This window comes from Magnolia sinica, chromosome 12 (genome assembly GCF_029962835.1).
Source record: "Magnolia sinica isolate HGM2019 chromosome 12, MsV1, whole genome shotgun sequence".
Taxonomy (NCBI): Eukaryota; Viridiplantae; Streptophyta; class Magnoliopsida; order Magnoliales; family Magnoliaceae; genus Magnolia; species Magnolia sinica.
In genome coordinates this window covers 65,420,289-65,432,926 of record NC_080584.1, presented here as the reverse complement: position 1 = coordinate 65,432,926, position 12,638 = coordinate 65,420,289, and the positions used below count along the sequence as shown (strand labels likewise).

General features: G+C 37.1%; 1 protein-coding gene across 8 annotated transcripts; it reads left to right on the top strand.

Moving 5' to 3' along the window:
- Positions 1-3,368: 3,368 nt before the first annotated feature.
- LOC131221542 (uncharacterized) lies at positions 3,369-10,962 on the top strand. Of its 8 annotated transcripts, none has more exons than XR_009159394.1 (9): positions 3,369-3,728; positions 3,848-3,895; positions 3,975-4,132; positions 4,226-4,466; positions 6,088-6,196; positions 6,397-6,484; positions 6,575-6,712; positions 7,349-7,431; positions 7,581-8,007. XR_009159394.1 is itself a non-coding variant. In XM_058216823.1 (9 exons), exons 5-9 carry the CDS (start codon positions 6,335-6,337, stop codon positions 10,847-10,849), a joined length of 405 nt encoding a protein of 134 aa, XP_058072806.1. In that variant the 5' UTR covers positions 3,370-3,728; positions 3,848-3,895; positions 3,975-4,132; positions 4,226-4,466; positions 6,088-6,334; the 3' UTR covers positions 10,850-10,962. The 8 variants fall into 8 exon arrangements, 1 of the variants encoding a protein (XP_058072806.1); XM_058216823.1 differs by adding an exon at positions 10,830-10,962 and having other exon boundaries at positions 3,370-3,728; positions 6,088-6,484; positions 6,638-6,712; positions 7,581-7,657; XR_009159392.1 differs by having other exon boundaries at positions 6,088-6,484.
- The last annotated feature ends 1,676 nt before the right edge of the window (positions 10,963-12,638 follow it).

Here is a 12,638-nt window from a genome sequence, read left to right as displayed (position 1 = left end):
GGGGATCAGATACATAAAACTTACTCAGCCATTCCACTCTATCAAAAAGGTCAGACTTTCAGTTAGACCATAGGTCTATTATCCCTATCAAAGCCATAGTCTAATAGCTGTAACCGCATTCATAGAACACAGTGTAAATTACGGTTATATTGATCCGACACACCTGTAGTCGAATTAGAAGCTCTTGAAATCGAACCTGAGTTCATCTTACTCCCAACTAAAAATGCCGGTGGTGATGGAGCTGGGAGGGTCATAGATTGGCTACTGAGCATCAGAACAACTGACGACATGGTACGCCTTTCGGTCGGATCTTCTTGCATGCATAGCAATCCCATATGAATGCATCTAAACACCTCACATCTAGAGCATTGTTCCAAAAGTGTTTGGTCCATCATATCCAGTGCTGCACCTTTGGTCCAATATTCCCATGCCTGCCAATGACTCATCAAGATGGTAAATATTCGGCTTATGATATCTAATTACATTATTGATTGGAAATTATATCGTACAACCTCATACTTACATAGCTTAGAAGGTCTGTTGTGCATCCAGCATCATGGAAAGGGTTGTTCTTTCAACCAATTACAATCTGTAGAACTAAAACACCGAAGCTAAATACATCTGATTTAGTCGAAAAATGGTCGTGCATTGCATATTTCGGTGCCATGTATCCGGTGCATGCCATTAACAAATGGAAGGATGTTTAGGTGCACATTTTCAAGTTCTAAAGTGTTGTTGGCATAACATCCACATGCTGCCAGGTCTCAGCATGGAAGGCAGGTACAATATCCAATTCATCAAGATGTTATCACCAAAGAATGATGATGGTGGACTCATTAGGCGGAACATGGTATTAGAAACAGATTGACAGATGCAAAACTTCAGCCAAGTCTTCCTTTGAGCCTGCAAACCAGACTGGTCTCACCAAGTCACATCGTGCATGAAACTCTAAAATCATGTGGTGTGGCCCATCTATGTTTTAGAAAGGCCTGTATTTTGGGCTGTCCACTCATCCAGGTGGGGAACATCTTCTGAATTCATTGGAATGGATGTAAAAAGCACGGTAGAACCCACACGCAATCAAAAAGTTTACACGATAGTGGTCCCTATCCTGTCTATTCGAGCAGTAGTTTGACCCACCTGTGTTTTGTATGGATTTCATTTTCATGATGCGGTTTGAACTTGAAGGGGAGAACCTTTTTTATAAAGGGGATCTAGAAGCTACACACTACAAGAAAAAACAGGCTTTGTCGACAGCCAAAACTGCCCCTAAAAGTCCCAAAAACTGCCAGTATAAGAATTACCGGCGGTCTGACACGTGCCACTAAAGGGGGGCGTCGCTATATATTTTACCAGTGGTCGCACCTTTTTAACGGCGTTTTTTATAGCGGCTACTAAAATAGAAACTTTACCGGCGCTTCTTCTGACTGCCGGCAAAAGTTACAAAGCGCCGATAAAAACTGTACGATGCGCCGGTAAAAGACGTGAGACTTGCCACTTAAAAGCTATGAGAAAGGTGGCAAAAACTGTAAAAACGCCGCGAAACGCCGGTAAAAACTGTAAAAAGGCAGTAAACGTTGCCACAAACAGTGGTAAAAGTTGTACCAATGCCGATAAGAAATTGAAAAAACGTCAGTAAAAGCTATAAAAGCGCCAGTAAAAAATAGAAAAAATGCCAATAAATATGTGAATTGCAATTCAAGCCAATTGAACAACCAAACAACCCTAAATATCCAATGTAATCCAAACAGAATTTATATTCAAGCCAGGATTTGACAAAATAGGAGAAGAATCTACAAGGAGAAGATTAATGAATGTAATAACATGTATTTACACAATCTGGACCAGTAAAATGGGTAAGACAATTCATCTGTCCAAGTCATGGACAATATTAGGTGTTAGATGGAGCCATTAAAGCTGTGTTTGGATGTCCAACCAAAATGAAATGTGATAATTCAATTTAATTCAATACATACACTATGATGCAAAATGGGATGGCCCTTAGATCATTTGTAAGGGAGGGGCCACCCCCACTTTGGCTAGTCCCTATGTAAATAGCTGGATTCCAAACTGAATATCCAAACAATAGTAATAATAATAACAATCCTATGGGACAATCGATGACCTCATCGTTGTAATAATAATAATAATAATAACAAAAATAACAAAATTGTTGATGTCATTTCTTGAGCTATTTACATATGGCATTGCCAAAGGACCAAAAAGTGCAGAGCAAATAATAGCATAGAGTAACCCCATTTTGATAAATTCAGGCCATAGTTTCCCCCATGAAAAAGAAGACCAATGTCAATCTGCTTTAGGTTGGAGCCTTCTTTTATTATTATTATTATTTTTATTTTGTTTTTGTCAAAAAGAGGCCTGGGTGGCACTACTCACCTGTCCTCATTGTACGTCACCCCGTTTTAAACCACGTAGAAGAAGCCCCACATTATCACCAGCCTACACAAGGATGAAACCACATGATTGGCCATAACTCGTGTAAGGTGCAAGAAAATCAGCAAACCTGCTTCAAAATGGTGAAATAATTTGAGAAATGGATCTTTGGCCCAAACCTACATTAAACCTAAAATCTCTACATCTTCTCCAACTTTAATAGTCCCTTGTTCAACACAGCCTGTGACAACAGTTCCACGTCCCTGTAAAAATTGAAAAGCAAACCATCAAAAACTAAAGTGGCAAGCCAAATTCTTGGATAGCTAGATATGCTAGCAGACACTGGTATGCATGTATAGGAATGCTTAGAGACATAGCAAAGAAATTACATGATTAAAAATTTACAATAATCCATAATCTCAGATGACAAAGCCTCATTCCAATTAATTAGGGTTGGCTCATTCCACTCAATCAAGGGCCACCCATAGTCTCAAACGACATGATTTTGAATTGACAGACATGTCATCCGCAGAACTGTTACAATGAAATAATATTACATGGACAGCCTTCAGATAACTTTCTACAGTGTTTTACAACAGCATTATGGCAGTTATCTTGTAACTTTCAATGACATGTCTATTTGTAGGGCACAATTTAACTAAGTTTTGCTTTCACCATGTTAGGGTGTGTGATTTGGGTGGTCTGGATTGGATTACATGTATGGTACTGCTTCTGTAGTGGAACAAATCAAGGAAAGGGTCCACCAGTGCTTACGTCGTCCCTGCGACGTGTGCGCTAATGTGGGTCTCGTTCTCATCATACAGCTTGCACTACAACAAAGTGCGGCATTGCCGACCCTTTTTTTTAGGCGCCGAACGTGCACTGTCGGCAAAGGGTGCCATACATATCAATAACCCTAATTGGCCCTTCATTTGCGCTCTCTCTCTCTCTCTCTCTCTCTCTCTCTCTCTGTGTGTGTGTGTTTCCGCCCCCATTCTCATCTCTCCCTCTCTCCCGATTCTCCTCTTTCCCTCTCTCTCTTTTCCGATCTCCGCTCCTAATTCTCCTCTTTCCCTCTCTCTCTCTCTCCCGATCTCCATTTCCCTTTCCTCTCTCCTCTCTCCTCTCTCTCACCTGTTCCATCTCTCTCATTCACCTCCCTCTCTCTCTGTCCAACGCATCTCTACCATCTCTTCTATCTCCCTTACGTCATCTTTTTACTCGGATCTCCATTGCAGCAGCCGCCCGAAGGAACCATGCACCATTCGAAAGCCCATTTTCAAATTTTTGTGGCATTTCTTAAAATCGAAGGAATTTAAAGCTCCTCTCTGCAGGTTTGATCTCTTCCTCTCTCTGTCTCTTTCTGTCGCTCTTTCAGATTTCATGAATGCTAACTATTTGATGAAATGGCTCAACACGATTTGATTTGATTTTTTATTTTTTATTTTTGCAGTGAAAATGAGAAATCTGGATTCGTGAATCTCGTGTCTCATTATCTAAGGTAGAACGAATCGAACTCTTCCGATTTCTCCAGATCTTGCAATTTCATCACTTGATTTTTCTGTCTTATCATATGGTAGCGGAGAAGCACAACATATTGAATGAAGTAAGACCCAGCTACTCTAACATCTGAAGTCATCATTCCTTATGATAGCTTGGCATCCTCTCATGAAGGTGATCTCCTGGTTTCATGTTTCTTGTATTTAATTGAAATGTACACTAGCGAAAACAAAATCTGGTGAGTGAAAATGCAACTTTTAGTTATCAATAGAAAAAGAAAAATCTTTTAGTTCTCTATTGCATTATTCTTTTGACATTGATAATTTGGTAGAAGTATTTTGGGAAATGCTGTGACATGTTGAGAATGCTAGTCCCCAGATCCTTCGGCAGCTCTCTCTATTGCTGTTGCTCTCCTGCCTTCACTGTAGTAAGTTTTCCCTACATTCAAAGCAATGACCTTGTTATAGTTGCAGCATGAAGCTTTCAGCCAGGTGCATGAATGATAAGGATGCTGGGAAGGCCTAGATTGGTTGAAGTTTTTGTTTTATTGGCTGGGTTCTACTTGGGTGTCGGTGGGTATCTGTGATCGCCTATGTTTCTTTTTTCTAATCGGTTGTTTCGTAGGTCTTAGCTTTCTCTTCAAGTGTCCTGATTGGCTTGCTTAAGGATCATATGATGTTTTTAGGGATTCTGTGCTGGATGTGTTCTTTCTCAGGGTCTTGGGGTGTTTAAATATTTTCATAGCTTGCAGGTTTTTGTGGTTGGTTTAGCATGGTTATATGGCTGGGGAGGCAAGTAGCCATGCATGCAATTAATATATGTAAGCTGCCTTTGTATATATTTTGTGGCTAGGTGATATGTGATGGGTGTGACCCAGTTTTTTTTCCCTTCAACGGATGTAAAGCATTCTTTTCTGTCTTAATAAAATTTCTTAGGGGTGTATCCTACCTTTTACAAAAATAAGAAAATTTGCTAGATTAACAAAACTCCATTTTGAAAGGAACCTATGAATTGATTAAAAAAGGTTTAAAACTCTATATGTTTTGAAATTAAATGACTTTTTTCAATAAAAAATTGACTTAAATATGTCTTTATCAATAAAATATAGATAATAAAAACTTTCAAAGACAATTTAGAACATAGAAATTGGCAATCCTCACTGATCCATAAATCAGATTGCTTTATATGTGGATTACTTGAAAAAGGACTTGAGAAAGGTGAATAATACTAATTAAATGGAACTAATAAATCAGGCAAATAATACTTTGTAATTTTTAAGCTGTGTGCCCTTTTGAAAGTAATTAAAGAGTCCGAGCAGTTGGAGTTGGACTTGAGACCTTCTCATTTAGAGGAGGTTTTAAGTCTAATTGTTCAGCCTACAATGTATGGTCTACCCAATGGATAAGTACTTCCAACCTATTAAGTGAATGTGAAATCGTTATAATAGGTTAGCCACATGAGGAGAACCGCTAAATAACAAAATATAGACGGATAGGACTCTGTTTTAGAGTTTTAATAATCTGTTCGTTTTATAGATGGATGGGACTCTGTTTTGTGTTTCTGTCCTGATCAGATGCGTAGGGTTGTTTGTCAATTTGGTAACTGGGATTTCAACACGGTTGCAGGGCCTATTCTCATGTCTGGCAACCTCGATTTTGGGGTGTTCAAATCATGATCTATAAATTCACCTGTTTAACTGGCTTACAAAATCCAGGGATTGCAAATCGTCCCCAAAGGTCATTTTTAAAATGTTTATAAAAGGTAGACGTGTGTTCTAAAAAACCGTCCATACAGTTTTGTGGGCCCCAGATGATGTCTGAATGACAAAAAAAAATGGTCCCGTTTTGAAAGCCTATTGATATAGCTCTCAAACAATCAAATATCATGGACTCTTTATGTCATTTTTCTTACTTGTGACTCTGATATCATTTAAATGAACTATTATGATGGAATTAGGTAAGAGTAGTATGATGGGATTTAGATAATTTGTCATTTTAAAAATATTTTGTTAAAATGGATTATCCTAATTAGAATGAAGAATGTTTAATACTAAATCAGGGTTAATTTGCTTGGGAAAAAGTATATATGCATGTAATTCTTTTATGACCGAATGATGAATGGAATTTTAGTTTACTTCTCCCAACTCATTTTGTTTATGTTTCATCTTAGTCTACTGACTTGTTTTGTTGCTAGATGACAAGACAACTATGGCTGTACTTCAATCTTGAAATCTGATTCACTAGTCTTAGAATGTATTTACACAATTTCCAGAACAATGCCTTTTGGAAATCTAAACATCCAGGTCAGTGAGTTTTCCTCAGATCTGAGATCTTTTTCCTGCGATGTCTACGTTTTCTGCCCTTCTACTTTGATTTTCCTTGATTTCTTGTCAGATCTAAGGTTCTTATGTGATATATGGTGTAGATATCTTGATAAATGAATGATATCTTTTTGTAGATCGCTGATAAAATGCTCTATACCCTGTCCATTGTCTTCCTACAGGGATGCTAACACTGCTAATGATGTTATGGAATTTGTACTTCAGAACTTCACAGAGATGAATAAACTTCGGGTCCGAATGCATCATCAGGTTAGTTGAAATTTTAGAGAACTATCACTATTGTGTTTGGGCACAAAAAGTAAGAGTGTGCCATAAATGAAAAATTGGAGCATTGTGAAGGGAAGATGCAGTGCAGGTTGAATTTCATGCTATTCTACATGTTTGACAAAATTCCTCAACCAGACTCTGTTTCTCACCAATGAATCGTACCAGCTCCAAGTTGATTTCCGCAAGCATTACCTCATGGAAGCACCTCAAGTCAGAAAAAATTTCCTTTTTTTTTTTTTTTTTGTGGAAATTGGTTATCTGAAATGTTGATCAATTGCTTGAAATGTCTGACCACATGAGATTTTTTAATACAAAAAAGCCTGACCAATTACTCAACTCTATATTGGATTGTTATTGAAGGGCCCCCTAATCTCTGATCAAACAGCTTGTGGGGCCCACTCTTGGGCTTTCGTGGAACCAACTCCTAGGCTGCAGCATCACGCGTCATCGAGTTCAAAATCAAAATGGACATTTCCTATTATACATTTCTTAAGTTGCTTATGTTTTATATTTAGAGGAGTAGCTAAATAATTTTCAAGACCTATAACAGTCCACTCAAATATCTACATTTCCTACACATTCGGCTTGAGCTTTAGGCCATTCATGTGGGTGTGTTACTATAAACCTTAAGCTGATGAAATTGAAAATGTTGGAAAATTGCATTTACATGATGTTGAAAAAACCTAATTCAATTGCAACAGTCAGTCCCAGGTTATTACTGTAACGTTCATTACAAATTAAAGTTTTTTCTCCAGCTTTTCCTGTTTGTGTTTTTGTTTATTGAGTTGAAGTGATTTGATCATTCCTTAATGCCGGGGTATTGAACGTGCTAACTCTTTTAAACAGGGCCCAGAAGAAGCTGTCGGCGATCAGATCATGGGAGAACACAAAGAAGGCTTCTGTGGAAGCTCAGCTAAAAAAGATAAGAGGTAAGAAAGTTATGCTTTTTCATTAGATGTAGAGGAATGATCCAATGCTAAACACTCATAGCTAAGTATGTTAATCAAGCCTTCAATCTTCTTACTCGAGGGGCACTTGTACAAGATCCAGGCCATTCATTTATTTTGACCCAATGCAGATGGGCCATGTTGCTGAAAAAACACCAGATGAGTGATACCGGGCATGTGCCGAAGAAGATCCTCGGGTGCTTTGGAGGTTAGAAATTCCCAAACATAAATTGAAAGAAAGTAGAAATGGTGAGTCTTTCCCTTCTTCGCTATGTATTTATTTTCTTATGCTTTCTTCGTTTAATTGCAGTTTAAGAGTGTTTCATTACCATGATAATGGTTGATCATGTATGTGTATAGTGTGATAGTTCGTTGTATATGTTTGGATTCTAGAAACTAAGTTTGAAAATCTTGGATGGTTTTGAATCATATAGCAGCACGACCTATGTTGCCTTGAAAGGAATTTCGATAAAAGACAGGATATGCAGATAGTTGTATCTGCATATACTTAATGAATACAACTTCTCTTACACACTTCAAATCTATTCTACTTTTTTTTTTTTTGGCAAGTATGAATTTATGATTAAGGCCCTGTTTGGATACCGCCAAACAAGTTACTTTTTCTATTTTACAGCAGTAGATAAGTAACTTATTTCAGATAAGTAAGTTTTGTTTATGATTAGTTATAAGTAACTTTTTTACTTACAAGTACTTAATCAATTCAGTTATATGTGGACCCATCATGATGTATTTGTTTCATCCATGCTGTCCATCCATTTTTTCAAATCATTTCAGGGAATTAGCCAAAAAATTAGGCACATTCAAATATCAAGTTGAATGAGAAATAGTGGTGATTGAACTCCCACCATTAAAACCTTCATCAGGCTAAATGCTTTGGATCAAGCTGATATTTGTGTTTTCCATTCGTCCTAGTCTGTATGACCTAAGAAGAAGTTGGATGGCAAATAAACATTACAGTGGGCCTTAGAAAGTCTTTAATGGCGGGCGTTCAATAACTACTGTTTCCTGTGGTTGGCATGGATGTCCCCATTAGTTTTCTGTTGGGCACCCTTGGTGTTTAGATGCAATCCAATACATTTATCTGATATGCCTCATCAGGATGAAAGAATGACAAAAAATCGCAGGTATTCCGAAACTCAGGCAAGCCATATCATGTGAATTTAGGGTTGCGAGGAACACAAGTGTTTTCCAGTTGTTTTAGGGTGTGTTTGGATGCACTATTGTTTTGTAAAAACTACTTGCATTATTGAATGATGGTTAATCAAATCTACAATTTCTTGCTTTATCAGATGATTGTTGGGGTGAATTGAATCATGACTCGGAGGTTTGCTTTTTTTCATTTTATAACTTTGTGTTCAAATCTCTTAGAGAGCTTAAATTCTTTACAAAGTTTTTGTCTTTGATTACATGTTCTAAGGATTGAAACTATCCTAGTGAAAAAATGATGCTTGTAAGAATGAAGCCGCTATTCAAGTAACCTGGAATGCCATTTGGTTTTGTGTTGGGAATTTGAATCAGAAGAGAGAAATATTCAGTGTTTCTGTTTTTTTATTTTCCAAAAAGTTGTTTATATATAGGGTGCATTTGGTTGCACCAAATATAATGAAATTTCTTGATGTTTTGCACTAAACTAGACTGATTAATAATGAAATATTATGAAATTTCATGATATTTAGTGCACCCAAACACACCGTTACTGATTTTTTGTTCTTCGATGTATTAGAAACCTTCTTAAAATGATACTAAATGGGATGTTTTGTTTTTAGGTTGACAGTGTGAAGAAGCATGGGATTCTACTAGTAGTTTAGTTTCTGATTGATCTGAAACTTCATGAGCTCTAGTAGTAAATAACTTTTGCATTCTCATGAGCTCTAGTAGTGTTTGAACTGCTGCTATCCCAGATTTTATTTCAGTCTGTTGAATCTGTATTGCATTGGGAATCCTGTGCTGATTCCGTTCCTGATGGAGAAGACAATACTAATTGAGAAATCTTTTCATTGATTGAGTAAAGATGATCCATCGGCCTTCATTGATTTGGATGCAGATCACTTCTTAATAGATAAATCCTATCGGCATGCATTAAGCTTTTCAAGAACACTTTTTTTTTTTTAGAATTCCATTTGGTGGGGAGTTTCAGTTGTCAGGCTGGCTTCACTTGTTGAATTTCATTTTTTTTTTCCTGCTTAGGCTATTGTCAGATGTCAGTCGTAATGTTGGTGCTTGACATCACTGCTATTCACTTTCAAACCAATGGAATATAGGAAATCTCTCTCGTGCTTGACATCACTGCTATTCACTTTCAAACCAATGGAATATAGGAAATCTCTCTCTCTCTCTCTCTCTCTCTCTGGAAAGACTATATTCATCACTGCTAAAAGCATACCTCCCCACCAAATGGACTATTCTCTCTCTCTCTCTCTAACCTTTTGCATCTCTTTCTCTGCCAAAAGCATACCTCCCTTCCCTGGTGGGTTTTCATTTTTAATCTTTTTCTTTAGTTTCTCATCAAAGTATAAAATAGAAATTGAAATCACAAAGGCCCACTTCCCACTTTCGAGTTCGATATAGAGAGAATTCACAATTCAAGATCACATTAGGTGGAGATATTACTTGATCATTGGCAGAGTTAAAACTGGTAAGTTCTCCTTTCTTCGAATAAGATCATCCCAGTGTTGTAATCTAGGCTTTTCATCTGGTAATTTTATTTATTTATTTATTTATTTTCATATGGTTTTGAATGTCCACAAGTTTTTTTCCCCAGTAGAATGTTCTGCTGAATCTTGTTTTCATCATCTTGATTTTCTTTTTTTGGACAGCTTTCTGCTTTGTTGAGGATTTTTGTTCTCATGCGTGGTTGGAGAATTGATGTTGTCTAGTGATTTGGCACGTTGGGAATTCGTTTTGGAATTCGATCATTTCTTCTCTATATTCTTTGATTCGATTTTGTATCCTTGCAGATGTTATCTTCTTGTTACTATGAAATAAAGAGCAATCAAAGTATTGTATTGGTGTTTGATCATTTGAAGCTATCTTTTGGTTTTAATTGACAAATTGATGATACTGAGTTGCTTATAATACCAATATTTTTTCAACGGGAAATTACATCTGAATCTATGTAAAGCTAGCCCATTAACTGCAGTTTTCGTAGACAGATTTAGATTCTTTCTTCGTTTCTTCTTTTTTCTTTTAGCTCTTTGTTGGCACACATTTACATATGTAGATCTGATCCATACCGTTGCATCCCCCTCCAGATTGTTTCTTGTTTCACATTTTTCTTAATCAGCTTCTTCTTCTTTCTAATTTTGTTTTTCATTTGTTAATCTGTTTTTTTTTTTTTTTTTTTTTTTTTTTTTTTTCAGGCTGCTTGGAAAAGAGTTGAGGAATCTAAGGACTGTCTGGATCTCACGCTTGTGCATGCCAGGTTGGGACGACGGAACAAGATTGGCTGGTGAATCTGGTGACCTTTAGCTTTCGAATGCTTCCAAATATTATCTTTCTCACATTAATGGGCACCTACACTTGAAAATCACTAGCAACATTGAAAAAAAAAACAAACCATTCATAAATGCAACAGGAAGTAGAATGAAAAGAGGTTCAATAGTTTGGATAGCAGATTTCCTATAATATTCACTATTATTTATGCTCTATGGCTACGGATCAAATCCAAAAGGCATATCTACTGCTACGGATTTTATCCATAGCTTTTTCTGTTTTCCTGGCGGCCTGTAAAACTGCCGGTAAAAGGTACTAGCCGTCGGTAAAACCTTTACCGACCGAGCCTTTGCCGGCCGTTGCCTGACAGCCGGTAAAATCTTTACCGGCAGTTTTTTGGATCTTTGCCAGCGGGGAAAGACCCATTTTGTTGTAGTGTTGGCCAGCCCAAAATATGAAAATTTTGGATTGAGATCTGCATCGATCAGAATATTACTGGCCTTGACATCCCTATGTATGATACGGGGTCTCGACTCCTCATGAAGATAAGCCAGACCTCTTGTTGTCCCCAAGCAAATATTATAGCGGATCGGCCAACTAAGATGCAAATTACTCCTTCCTGGAAGGTAATGACAGTCATTTACAGAAAGACAAGAACATGTTTCACATCATTTCCTATTTGTGCAACTTGGTCACAAACACGTATAGGTGTTGGACTATGGTTACATGAGGACACAAAGGGGCAACAAATTCAGGTGTGTGAGCGTGGAAGCACATACTTTAAAATTTTACCAAGTATCAACTACTAGGAAATGAGAGCAGGAGCATGCATACAAAGCATGACTCGGAGCAGGAGTGGCACCTAGTTAGAAAGATTGTGCAACCAAGTGTTGGATATTAACACATGGTAAGATCTATATTATATATTCATGTTTCACCTTACTCACACGGACTTATTTTGCCCAACAACAATTGGGCAACCATCTTCTTTCGTTTAAATTGCATCTATGCTTAACAATGATATGAGAGTGTAAGTAGCTATGATAAATTATACATCAATGAAAGGGAAAAAATGAAGAAAAAAAGAAGAAGAAAGAAAGTGAAATTACCGGATTAAAATCAAATCCATCACCATGATAGGATAGACAGTTCATACATTTCATTACGAAGCCACCACAATCATCCCTACTTGTACAAAATAGACAAGGGTGAATACCTATTAATTAAGAATCAATTCATATAACAAAAAAGTGATAAAAAGGACTTACCATAGGAAGAGGGCATGCATATGAAGGAAGATGTGGACGTACCATCCATCCAGCTTCAACTGTATTGAAATCACCATTTGCATTGGAGGTAACCCAAATTTGGGCTAAGCTGAATTCATATGGTCTCAATTCTACCCCTGAGTTCTTCAAGTGAGCTATCACTTCCTCGGTGATTTTAGAATTATCAATAAACAATTTAGCACCTTCAATCTCCACAACTAAATATGCATAAGTCACTGGTGAATGTGGAACATCATTTCCTCTCTGCAAATCAGAATGTGGTACAAATTGAGTAAGAGAGTGAAGGGTTTAAAAGATATCAGCCAAGAAAAGACCTTCAAAATATTGAATGGTTAAAATTATCCACTAAAAGCTACATACAAGGAAACCTTAATATTCAAATCGTTTCTTGAGCAATAGATTCATATTTCAATACAATAATATGAAAAGAGGTAAAAGCAGAAAAAG